The 13,658-nt window shown below is 41.4% G+C and overlaps 1 protein-coding gene across 1 annotated transcript; it reads left to right on the top strand.

Moving 5' to 3' along the window:
• Positions 1-210: 210 nt before the first annotated feature.
• Positions 211-13,378, top strand: LOC139889388 (uncharacterized). The gene is made up of 7 exons (XM_071872344.1): positions 211-369; positions 436-1,065; positions 1,160-1,249; positions 1,291-1,593; positions 1,692-1,923; positions 12,569-12,940; positions 13,278-13,378. Exons 1-7 carry the CDS (start codon positions 211-213, stop codon positions 13,376-13,378), a joined length of 1,887 nt encoding a protein of 628 aa, XP_071728445.1.
• Positions 13,379-13,658: the final 280 nt, after the last annotated feature.

Genomic DNA, 13,658 nt, shown 5'->3' with positions numbered 1-13,658 from the left:
TCCAGGAAATGAAGGCTTTGATAAGGACGTTGCCGACATTGACGGCACCAGTACCGGGTAAAGTAGCCATTCCGTAATAATTTTTACGAATTTATATGTATTGTGGTGCTAACATGTTAAGAGTTCTCATGCGAAACTTTGAAAATTTACTTAGCGGCGAGAACTGAGGCCGTTAGCTCGGTGCTCATCGTGGAGCGTGGCGGCAAATAGATGCCAGTTTATTTTGTGAGCAAAGTGCTACAACATGGTGAAGTCAACTACAAACCGGTCGAGAAGCTCATTTTCGCGTTGGTCCACATCGCAAGACGGTTGCGACGGTACTTTCAAGTGCACCCAATGCTGGTGCTAACTGATTCGCCTATTAAACAGGTACGGTACGGCGATTGAGACCGGAGCACTTTGGAGGAAAGTTATTCTAACGAGTTTTTCATGCAGGTATTGAGCAAACCGGAGGTTTCTGGCAGGCTAGCCAAGTGGGCAATCGAACTAGGTGAACATGAAATCCATTACGCCCCCCGTACCGCTGTCAAAGGCCAAATCATGGTAGATTTTATGGTTAAATTCATATGCGCCGCGCCACCAGCGCCGATCGTCGAAGAAGTACCGAATATCGTCACGTGGGAACTATTCACGGATGGAGCATCGAGTTCTGACGGAGCGGGTGCAGGTCTAATTTTAATTGGCCCTGACGGAGAGGAACATACCTACGCGTTGCGTTTCGAGTTCCCCGTCTCCAATAATGAAGCGGAATATGAGGCATTGCTATCTGGTTTGAGAATGGCTGAAAAGATGGGAATAAAATACCTAAAGGTGTCGGTTGATTCCCAACTTGTGGCGAATCAGATGAATGGGACTTTTGAAGCTAGGGATCCGGCTATGAAAAGTTATTTGGCATTGGCAGAAGAAATGGCCAACAAATTCGAGCGTTTCTCAATAACGCAAGTGCCACGATCCTTGAACAAAAAGGCCGACGCACTCAGCAAACTCGCATCAAGCGTGTTCAGCCACTTCGCCAAGGACGTTTGGGTAGAGGTCCTTAGTCAAAAATCCACTGACGTGGTACAGGTATCGACTCGCTTCGATAACAAACACGCTATAGGCATAATCTGTTTATAACACAACGTACACATGCCCTGATTTTCTTGCAAAATAATCATAGGAGGCAGCCACTATAGAAGAGGTCGAGACGTGGATGAGTCCTATCGTTACGTACTTCAAGAACGGGACGTTACCGGTCGACGGGGCAACGGCACATAAGATTCGTATGAAAGCACCTATGTACATGTTAAGGGATGGAGTTCTGTTCAAGAAATCTTTCACGGCCCGCTTTTAAGGTGTGTCGGCCCAAGTGAGGCGGAAACAATCGTAAGGGAGGTGCATGAAGGGACTTATGGCATGCATTCAGGATTTAGGACTGTTGTGGGTAAGATAATGAGGCTAGGGTATTTTAGGCCGTCCATGTACCGTGACACGAAAGAGATCATCAAAGCTTGTGCTTCACGCCAACGTCATGCCCCGCAAATTCACATGCCAGCGCATGAGCTAATTCCCGTGACATCTGCTTGGCCCTTTTACAAATGGGCAATTGATTTGGTAGGCCCCTTCCCGGATGGAAAACACTTGGTCGTTGCAATTGACTTTTTCACCAAGTGGGTGAAGCCAAACCTTTAAAGAGCATAACGGGTAAACAGATTGTGAATTTTGTTTGGGAGGAAATCGTGTGCCGTTTTGGAATACCACACGAAATTGTAAGTGATAACGGCAGACAGTTTGCTCATGATCCGTTTCGTTCGTGGTGTGACGGGTTGAATATCAAACAGACTTTCAGTTCTATTGCCCATCCGCAGGCAAATGGGCAAGTCGAAGTCACCAACAGGGATATCGTTGCCGGGATAAGGGCAAGGTTGGACACGGACAGGAAAGGTTGGGCAGATGACTGATGTTTTAGCAGAGGTGTACGAAATACTATTAAATTTTACAAGAAAATACTATTAAATACGATACAATTTTACACAAGATATTTATTTATTTATAGAATGGATATACTTAAACCTTGCTACAACACTTATAGGCAGTGTACCTAATCGTACAGTAGTGTAGTTTTTAGTAAGTCCGGTTCGTTCCACAGGGAAAATCTTTAAACAAAGCTTAACGCTATATTAGTTTACTTTTGTAAAAATACAAATATATATATAAGTAATATTATTATTATAAAGGGGGGTTTTTACCGTTTAATGACCGGTTTGTTGATTTTAAAACTTTAGTCGCAGTTAAAACCAAATGTAAAATAATAAATACAAGACTTAATTTAAAGCGTAAAGTAAATAACGATAATGAAATTGCGATTAATAAAAATGCGATAAAATAAACTTGCGATAATTAAAAAGTACGATAATTAAAAGTGCAATTAAATACAATAACAATAAAAATGCGATAATTAGAAGTGTAATTAAATATAAAATAAAGGAAATTAAATATGAAATAAAAGAATTATGCTTATTTAATCTTCCGTAATCATGATGTTTGACGTGTTGATTTTAGTTTTATGCCCATGGGTTAATTGTCCTTTGTCCTGGATTATTTAATATGTCCGTCTGGTTTTTGTCCATAACAGTCCATCAGTCATAAATATAAAGTGCGAGTGTCCTCGTCAAATTATCCTTATACCCGAAGTTAAATATTCCAACTAATTGGGGACTTAAACTGTAACAAGATTTTAATACTTTGTTTAATAATTACACCAGGATGTCGACTGAGTGTAACCCAAGGTTTTAATATTTTGTTATCAATTATACCAAGTGTCCTTGTACATAATTTCACCCATGTTTTAATTATTCTAGTGGCTATTAATCCATTCCCGTGTTCGGTTAAATGAACGATTATTCGTACATATAAATACCCCGCCCATCGTGTCCGATCGAGTGTATATGGTAATTTATAGGGACGCCCAATTGTAAATCTTTATATTAACATTAACAAACTATCATTTAGTTAAACAAATATAAAGCCCATTAATAGCCCATAGTCTAATTTCCACAATTGTCGTTCTTTTGTCCAAACCCCAATTATGGTACAAAGCCTAATTACTCAATTTTAGTAATTAGCCCAACATCATGATTACTTCGTTTTAAATAAGCATAATAATAACTTAGCTACGAGACATTAAATTAAAAAGGTTGAACATAACTTACAATGATTAAAAATAGCGTAGCGTTACACGGACAGAATTTTGACTTACACCCTTACAATATTCGCTAACATACCCTTATTATTAGGATTAATATTAAAATTAAAATTAAAATTAAAATATAAATATAAATATTTACGTATAGATATAGAGAGGATGGATATATATGTTTTTTTTTGCGATCAGAATTCGTTTGCTTTTATAGGGAGTTTGTAAGACCCGAATATTTATCTTGCTTGTTTGTGTATTAAGACGTTCGAGATTGGGTTTCGCGGATTATTTATATAAAGTTTAAAATGCAAAAGAATCTGTTTCAGTTAGGTCGCGCGCCGCGCGGGGATTCGGCGCGCCGCGCCGTTTGCTGCTGACAGAATCCCTTGTTTTTAATTGGTTTAAATGAAGGGCAAATGGGTAATTTCACTTGAGGCCGGATTTGTGAGGCTTATGAGCTAGTTTGGATCAGTTTTGGATCCCATTCACATCCACTCATCATCTTCATCCATTTTAGAGAGAGAGTAAGAGTTTAGAGAGAGATTGGAGGTTTTGGTGAGGAAGAAGCTCGAATCGTTCTAAGTCTCGGGTTTTAAAGTTGTTCCTTTCGTTCTCGGCTACACGGTGATAGTATTGGTAAGCTCAAACTCCGAATTTCAATTATTTAATTTGATATTCAAGTTAGGGTTTTGAGTTAATTAGTTGTAAAACCCTTTTATGTGATGAAATGGATTTATGGTGACTAGTTATTCTTGTCACTTGGCGGGTTTTGGGTTGATTGACGATTTGGCCTTGATTAGGCTTTAATCTTGGGATTTATCACTTGGATTAGTGATTATGGAAGTGTTGAAACCTATTTAGGGTTAATTGATTGACTAACTTTGACTTTGGGTCAAATTAGGGTTTGGTGGTGATTATGACACATTTGGTGACTTAATGAGGTTTACGAACTTAAAATGGATTAAGTTGAAGTATAAGTCCGAGTTAAATGTGTTTTGGTGTCAAAACTTATAAAGGACGAGATTTTGACCTTTATGGGTCAAAATTAGGGTTTAAGTGTCTAAATGGGTATGACACGTGTTTGACACTTGAGTTCGGGTTTAATTGGCTTATTAGGACCATTCTCACTTGTGTTAGTGATTATTGGTTAGTTCGGGCACGGTTTGTGCTTGGAAGTGCAATTGGGTCGAAATTACACTAAGTGTTGAATTGGGTTGGTTTGTAAATCCATCCTAATTGTATTGTTGTAATTGTGATAATGGAATAGGTATTTTCCATTGGCGAGTTGCGGATTACTTGGAAGCTTTCTTCAAGACTTCAAGGTGAGTGATATTATCCTATGTGCATATGTATGTGTAGGATGGGTGCGGGTCGGGTGAAGTGATTTTCGGCTATAGAGCTCACTTCACATGTAGGTGGACTTGATGGACTTTTGTATAAGTCCAATTAGCACGGTTGTGCGTTTTGGTTGACCATCTTTGGCGAAGTACACGTCCGTGTGTACATTATCACACGTGATTGTGATTTGGATGTTGTGGCCCCGATGTGGTGGATTTTATAATCCCGTGACCGTGGGTTTGAGTTGGAGAATTGAATCGCGTGTAGTTTCGGATTCACGATGACGCGTGTGGTTTCGGTCATCTTATCGAATGAATCTCGTGTAGTTCGGATTCATGGTGACTCGTGTAGTTCGGTCATCTTATTGAGGTAGTAATCTCGTGTGGTTTCGGATTACTAAGGCTCGTGTAGTTCGGCCAACCTCGATGTTGTGAAGATAGTAATCTCGTGTGGTTTCGGATTACTAAGGCTCGTGTAGTTCGGCCAATCTTCATTGTGGTATTTGGTTCTCGGTATTGGGTTAAGGTGTTAACCTTGTTCGTTTATATTGTTATATATATTAATGTATTGTTGTGTTGTAGCTAACCCTCCGGGTGTAGCCATTTGGAGATGTTCACTTTGTCGTTGGTGGACTCATATTTGTTGTTGTACCTTTAGCTTGATGCTTAGAGATTGTACGGTATGCTTAGTGTAGTTGCTTTATATTTGGATGCTACGGTATGCGGTATTTGTTTGTGTGGCGTATTCATTTTATACATATATATGTATGTAGTATATTATCATTCACTAAGCGTTAGCTTACCCTCTCGTTGTTGACTCTTTTTATAGATTGCATGCGGATGGTGGCTCGGGTAAGCGCGAGGATTAGAGGACTTGCATAGTTTGCGTAGAAGGCTTGCTTTTGGATTTATTAGGATTGGGTAGTGTATCCCCAATCGCCATGCTCGGCTTTGTTTTGTATTAAGAGTCTTATGGTTAAAATTGTATTTTTATACTTAAGGGGTAATTTGGGCACGTGTGGGCCCCACTTTGTAAAACTCGCTCAAACCTTAGTTATGTGCTAGTTTTACATATATTAATGTACGGTTAAAAGCGTTTTGGCTAAATGTGTCGGGAACTAGTCAAACATTTTCGTTATATTGACTTCCGGGGACAGCGGGCTGTCCAGGTGATTTGGCGCGCCGCGCGCCCACCTGGCGCGCCGCGCGGATGAACTGCACCAGAAAATTTTTTTATGTTGTAAAAATTAACGGGGTTTTGACGTGGTTTGGTTTGGGTTGTTACAAGTGGTATCAGAGCATGGTCTAAGGGATTTAGGTGACTTGAGATAGGTGCCTAGACTTAGACTTTTGTGTGTGCTTAATTTGTTGCGGGACTTGTAGGATTACGGGTCGGAATGGGTTTAGTTAGTGCCTTGTTTATAGGTTGACTAACGTTTATATTAGTAATGCGGATATTACTAATATGTTGTTGTGTTGTGATAATAATTCTCGCGTGTGTTTGTACCGCGTAGAATTTTGGTTGTGTTTGTGTATATCATCGAGCGAGACGGTCGTTGTACTAACGAGTCGATACGGCATGTGTGCGTAATAAGAACTTGCAAACCTTATTACGGGTGCAAATCGTGTCTAACAAGTGATGTACGATGAGTGTTTAGCAAGATGGGGTTGTGTCGTGCGTACGGTTTTACACGTTCGTGGACTAATCGTTTTGCATTCTTTAGAATGACGACGCGAAACGAGACCGAGGCGAATGACGTGGAGTTTAACACTAGGGTTGCGGCCGCCGTTGCGGAGCAAATGGGTGCGTTAGAAGAAAGAATGGAAAGGAGGTATTCCGAACTTCAAAGTAGTGGTGAAATGGAGCGTTATCTTAAGAGCTTCATGAGGACTAAACCCCCGATGTACGACGGAAAACCGGATCCTTTGGTAAGCACAACTTGGATTTCGGATGTCGAAGGGTGTTTTCGTACTATTGATTGCCCTCCCGAGAGGAAGACGAGACTCGCTACGAGTTTGTTGCGTGGTAGGGCAAGGGATTGGTTGGATGGTAAGATTGATCTTGTCGGTGGCGAAACGTTTATGGTCTTATCGTGGGACGAGTTTAAGGAGGAATTCTTCGAGGAGTTCCGGACTTCGGCCGATTTGTGGGAATTGCGTAATGAGTTGCGAAATTTGCGACAAGGATCTATGGAATTGAGTACTCTTAAGGCGACCTTTATGGCAAAGGCTCGTTTTTGTCCGGAGTATTTGAGGAATGATCGTTTGTTGATGGGGGATTTCTATCGGACCTTGAATGATGACTTGAAAAGTAAGATTAGTCGGGGTCAAGCGAAATCGTTTTCGGAATTATTCGACTTGGCTAGAGGTTTCGAGTCGTATTCACGATCGAAGAGGGGTGAATCTTCAAGTGAGAGAAGAGTTGTTTCTTATGGTGCTCCGAGTAAGAGGACTAAGGGTCCGAGTGTGAGCACGGGTGGTACGCGAACGGGTATATCAGATTCTAGTACGGCTAGATGTTACAATTGTGGCGTGAGGGGTCACAAGTCTTGGGAATGTTCGGTACCAAAGGGTGATGGTATGGTGTGCTTCAATTGCCAAAAAGAAGGACATCGTAAGTCGGAATGTCCCAAGTTAGCGGGGACGGGTGCGGCGAGGAGACGTTAAGGTACGTTTCATTTTAATAAATAGGTCTTTTGATTATTTATAAAATGCCGGTTGAGTTTGAGTTGTATGCCTTGTTGTGCATGTTATGCTATGGGTGACGTTCCTAATGGAAGTACCCTAAGGTGATGTTTGATTGTCGGGCGAAGGGCGTAAGACTTGGTGCAACCAAGCATTCCTTAGTATTTGGGGTATGTTTCTACCAAGCCACGGAAATGGTTTTGGTGTTCGATTGTTAAGTGCGTGTTCGCTTGTGTGTTGAAGTTGATGAACCACGAGGTTCGTCGGGTGATTGGAACCTTTGAGATCGAGTGTTTAAAATCTTGATTGTGTGTTGGTAATGGAGTCTTTATGACGCGACATTAGGTGCCTCTTTTATACCTACTAGCGTGGTGTCGACTCCGATTGTGTTGTAGTTACATTGTACTTAGGGTACCGGGAGGAACCCTTAAGTACACGAGTGACTCGGTGAAATTGACAACTATGGTAATTGGATGATTGCGAGGGTGTAGTTTGTGTAATGCGTGGTACACTTTTCGTTCGAAATGTTTAAGGATTGTTTGAAATCCTTCGTATGCTCAAGGTTGGAGCAAGATGTGGTAATGGGTCGTGTGTACCCAATCGTTGGTAAAGTCTACCTTTGGTAGCATTGTACGGTTGTACGAGTGTGATATAGGAACGTGGTTCCAAGAGGGGGAGTCGCATTTCCGCACGAGGAAGTTTTAGTGTGATATTTCGGATGATGTTTTTGGTAGATCCGGAAATTTCGTTGAGACCTAGTTTTGGTCAACTTGTGGTAGAGTACAATTTTGGTTAAATTGTACTTATGATATTGGATTGGAATTACCACTGAGGTGGTAATGTGGTAAATCTCGTTGAGAGATAATGGACGTGTTTGGTGAGCAAGGTGAAATCCTTCGGTTAAGGGAGGTGTGTGTCGGATTCTCTTTTGGGGAATCATTGTTTGGTACCTATGTTTGATATAGGTGGTTCTTGCTCGATTGTGGGGATGGTTAGTGGTATCCGTTAGGATTCACTATAGTGTAGCAGGGCGCGATGTTGCACTACTCGTTGTTTGAGGCCGAAAGTGCGTATGTGATCGATGAAGCATGATCTTTAGGGTCCGCTGACTTCATCGTGGTATTGATGATTAATGAAGCATGATCTTCGGGTCCGCTGACTTCATTATGGTATGGTTGATTGATGAAGCATGATCTTTAGGGTCCGCTGACTTCATCATGGGAGTACGTGATTGGTGGAGCATGACTTTCGGGGTCCGCTGACTTCATCATGAGCGTGGTGTTATATCGGTGAAGCATGATCTTCGGGTCCGCTGACTTCATCCGGTGTTGAGATTGGTGAAGCATGATCTTCGGGTCCGCTGACTTCATCATGGTTGTGAATCGCGTGTGTTTTCGGATTCACGATGACGCGTGTGGTTTCGGTCATCTTATCAAATGAATCTCGTGTAGTTCGGATTCATGGTGACTCGTGTAGTTCGGTCATCTTATTGAGGTAGTAATCTCGTGTGGTTTCGGATTACTAAGGCTCGTGTAGTTCGGCCAACCTCGATGTTGTGGAAGTGAATCTCGTGTAGTTCGGATTCACAAATGACTCGTGTGGTTTCGGTCATTGTATTGAGGAGTGAGTCTCGTGTAGTTCGGATTCACAAATGACTCGTGTAGTTCGGTCATTCCTCCGGGATAGTGACTCTCGTGTAGTTCGGATTCACTATGGCGCGTGTAGTTCGGCCATTCCCGATTGTTGTTGTGGTGAAGGTAGTGAGTCGCGTGTAGTTCGGATTCACTAAGGCGCGTGTGTTTTCGGCCAGCCTTCGTGTTGTGTGATCTGTCGGTTGTTTTATACACCGATGGTGGGGTCGTGAGGACCATGTTGTGTGATTAGTGATGCGATAGCCGTGTTTCGCTCACATGTTGTTACGGGTGTGACGAAAGTCGATTTTGTACACCTTGGTTTAGCGTTGCCATCATCGTTTTGGACGTTATCGGTTTTAGCCGTTTGTTATGATGTTACGGTAGTTGCGCTTTGGTCGTATTGCGCACTACAAGGGATGTTAGTGGTTGGTGTTGTCCGTAAGGATTCGTTTGGTTCGTTCTTCATCGTTTCGGGTTGTTGACCTTAGGTTGAGACTTGGTTGCTTTTAGCGTTGTACTCGGTAATAGTACGCTAAGGGATTGATATCTCGGTATGAGATTGGTTGAGTTTTCCCGATGTTAGGGAATGAGCATGGTTTTAGTGCTCGGATGGTGATTTGAATAAATCGCGGGTGACGATTTAGTTGTGGAAGGCGATTCGTTGGGAAGGAATTGCTTAGGAAAGTCGGATTGGGACTTATGTCGAGGACCGTAGGGTGAGGTCCACTTGGTTAAGTGATGAGGATCACGAGGACGTGATCGAGTTTAAGTGGGGGAGAGTTGTAAGACCCGAATATTTATCTTGCTTGTTTGTGTATTAAGACGTTCGAGATTGGGTTTCGCGGATTATTTATATAAAGTTTAAAATGCAAAAGAATCTGTTTCAGTTAGGTCGCGCGCCGCGCGGGGATTCGGCGCGCCGCGCCGTTTGCTGCTGACAGAATCCCTTGTTTTTAATTGGTTTAAATGAAGGGCAAATGGGTAATTTCACTTGAGGCCGGATTTGTGAGGCTTATGAGCTAGTTTGGATCAGTTTTGGATCCCATTCACATCCACTCATCATCTTCATCCATTTTAGAGAGAGAGTAAGAGTTTAGAGAGAGATTGGAGGTTTTGGTGAGGAAGAAGCTCGAATCGTTCTAAGTCTCGGGTTTTAAAGTTGTTCCTTTCGTTCTCGGCTACACGGTGATAGTATTGGTAAGCTCAAACTCCGAATTTCAATTATTTAATTTGATATTCAAGTTAGGGTTTTGAGTTAATTAGTTGTAAAACCCTTTTATGTGATGAAATGGATTTATGGTGACTAGTTATTCTTGTCACTTGGCGGGTTTTGGGTTGATTGACGATTTGGCCTTGATTAGGCTTTAATCTTGGGATTTATCACTTGGATTAGTGATTATGGAAGTGTTGAAACCTATTTAGGGTTAATTGATTGACTAACTTTGACTTTGGGTCAAATTAGGGTTTGGTGGTGATTATGACACATTTGGTGACTTAATGAGGTTTACGAACTTAAAATGGATTAAGTTGAAGTATAAGTCCGAGTTAAATGTGTTTTGGTGTCAAAACTTATAAAGGACGAGATTTTGACCTTTATGGGTCAAAATTAGGGTTTAAGTGTCTAAATGGGTATGACACGTGTTTGACACTTGAGTTCGGGTTTAATTGGCTTATTAGGACCATTCTCACTTGTGTTAGTGATTATTGGTTAGTTCGGGCACGGTTTGTGCTTGGAAGTGCAATTGGGTCGAAATTACACTAAGTGTTGAATTGGGTTGGTTTGTAAATCCATCCTAATTGTATTGTTGTAATTGTGATAATGGAATAGGTATTTTCCATTGGCGAGTTGCGGATTACTTGGAAGCTTTCTTCAAGACTTCAAGGTGAGTGATATTATCCTATGTGCATATGTATGTGTAGGATGGGTGCGGGTCGGGTGAAGTGATTTTCGGCTATAGAGCTCACTTCACATGTAGGTGGACTTGATGGACTTTTGTATAAGTCCAATTAGCACGGTTGTGCGTTTTGGTTGACCATCTTTGGCGAAGTACACGTCCGTGTGTACATTATCACACGTGATTGTGATTTGGATGTTGTGGCCCCGATGTGGTGGATTTTATAATCCCGTGACCGTGGGTTTGAGTTGGAGAATTGAATCGCGTGTAGTTTCGGATTCACGATGACGCGTGTGGTTTCGGTCATCTTATCGAATGAATCTCGTGTAGTTCGGATTCATGGTGACTCGTGTAGTTCGGTCATCTTATTGAGGTAGTAATCTCGTGTGGTTTCGGATTACTAAGGCTCGTGTAGTTCGGCCAACCTCGATGTTGTGAAGATAGTAATCTCGTGTGGTTTCGGATTACTAAGGCTCGTGTAGTTCGGCCAATCTTCATTGTGGTATTTGGTTCTCGGTATTGGGTTAAGGTGTTAACCTTGTTCGTTTATATTGTTATATATATTAATGTATTGTTGTGTTGTAGCTAACCCTCCGGGTGTAGCCATTTGGAGATGTTCACTTTGTCGTTGGTGGACTCATATTTGTTGTTGTACCTTTAGCTTGATGCTTAGAGATTGTACGGTATGCTTAGTGTAGTTGCTTTATATTTGGATGCTACGGTATGCGGTATTTGTTTGTGTGGCGTATTCATTTTATACATATATATGTATGTAGTATATTATCATTCACTAAGCGTTAGCTTACCCTCTCGTTGTTGACTCTTTTTATAGATTGCATGCGGATGGTGGCTCGGGTAAGCGCGAGGATTAGAGGACTTGCATAGTTTGCGTAGAAGGCTTGCTTTTGGATTTATTAGGATTGGGTAGTGTATCCCCAATCGCCATGCTCGGCTTTGTTTTGTATTAAGAGTCTTATGGTTAAAATTGTATTTTTATACTTAAGGGGTAATTTGGGCACGTGTGGGCCCCACTTTGTAAAACTCGCTCAAACCTTAGTTATGTGCTAGTTTTACATATATTAATGTACGGTTAAAAGCGTTTTGGCTAAATGTGTCGGGAACTAGTCAAACATTTTCGTTATATTGACTTCCGGGGACAGCGGGCTGTCCAGGTGATTTGGCGCGCCGCGCGCCCACCTGGCGCGCCGCGCGGATGAACTGCACCAGAAAATTTTTTTATGTTGTAAAAATTAACGGGGTTTTGACGTGGTTTGGTTTGGGTTGTTACAGAGTTTCAGAATTTGGGGCTCCGCGACTCGCGGCCCTTTTTGCCTTCAAACTCCGCGAGTCGCGGAGTTTGTAAATACAGCTCACTCCATTTTGGAGTCTTTCTTGCCGATGGATTTTTATTATTTATATAATATATAAATAATTATAAGAATTATTTAAATATTATATTATATTTATGTGCATAGTTGACTTGTAATTTTTAGTCCGTTACGTCGAGCGTTGAGAGTTGACTCTGGTCCCGGTTCCGGATTTTCGAACGTCCTTGCGTACAATTTAATATCTTGTACTTTGCGTTTTGAATCTTGTACTCTTGTAATTTTGAGACGTTTCTTATCAATAATTGGAACCTCTTTGATTGTCTTTTGTACTTTTGAGCTTTTTGGTCGTTTGCGTCTTCAATTCGTCGAATCTGTCTTTTGTCTTCACCTTTTATTATTTAAACGAATATCACTTGTAAATAGAACAATTGCAACTAAAAGCTTGTCTTTCTTGAGGAATAATGCTATGAAATATATGTTCGTTTTTAGCATTATCAATGACTTCCACAAGTATTATGGGCGTTCCGAACCACGCCAAAAGGAAGTAATCGAGAAACGCCATTTAGCCTTGTATATGGAACCGAGGCGGTGATACCTGCTGAAATTGCTGTCCCAACACAACGTGTAGTGCAATTCAATGATGAGTCTAACGTCATTAGCTTGAAGGAAAATTTGGACTTGTTGGAGGAAAGGCGTGACGCCGCCGCTATCAGGGAAGCGTCAAACAAACAGAAAATTTCCAAGTATTACAATCAACGTGTGAGGGAACGTGCTTTCAGCCCTGGTGATTTTATGTGGCATAATAACAACGCCAGCCGGGTCAAGAATACTGGAAAATTGGGACCCAATTGGGAAGGCCCGTATGTGATTGCAGATGTACTTGGCAACGGAACGTATAACCTATAGACGCATGATGGCAAATTTGTGCCGCGTACCTGGCACGCAACCAATTTAAAGAAGTTTTATGTTTAAATATTTCAAATCGTTTCGTTGTTGAAAATTTTTTCTTTTTCATTCTACCAAGTTTGTGATTGATCACCACAAATGTAAGCGCATCGCGCACTAGACTTCTTTGTTTTCGGTTTTCAATTAAATGCATTTTTCAATCTTCATTACTAATGTATTGTGTAACTATTATGGCCGCGCTTCGGCGTTATAAATGTAAGTCCACTCACAAGTTACTTATGCCATGAACAAAGACATCATCTAATCTTTGGAAGGCATTGGCGACGCTGGGCGTATTGGAGGTATGCCTAGCCCTCAAAACGGGATGCCTCCGGATTTCGTATCCATCACATTAATCCCAGCACTAAGTAGATGAGTGCAATGTTGACAATCATCAAGTGTAACCTTGACAAACGGTACGTTGCCGTGACGACGGTACGTACATATTTATATAAACATGTTTTACTACAGTTGGAACACAAAGTAAAATATCAAGAATCATAAGGAATTGATATTTCATTGACTTAATTACAACCATTACATTAGGATCAAAAATGAATACATAATTATAAAAATCCCTACAACTACGGGATCATCTTCTTCACTTTAGCCAAAGTAAGGTCCGGCGTCGACCCAATCTGTTCAATAAACGGCAC

The sequence above is a fragment of the Rutidosis leptorrhynchoides genome, chromosome 2 (genome assembly GCF_046630445.1).
Source record: "Rutidosis leptorrhynchoides isolate AG116_Rl617_1_P2 chromosome 2, CSIRO_AGI_Rlap_v1, whole genome shotgun sequence".
Taxonomy (NCBI): Eukaryota; Viridiplantae; Streptophyta; class Magnoliopsida; order Asterales; family Asteraceae; genus Rutidosis; species Rutidosis leptorrhynchoides.
Note: the sequence above shows the minus strand (reverse complement) of the source record. Positions and strands in the feature narration are given on the sequence as shown.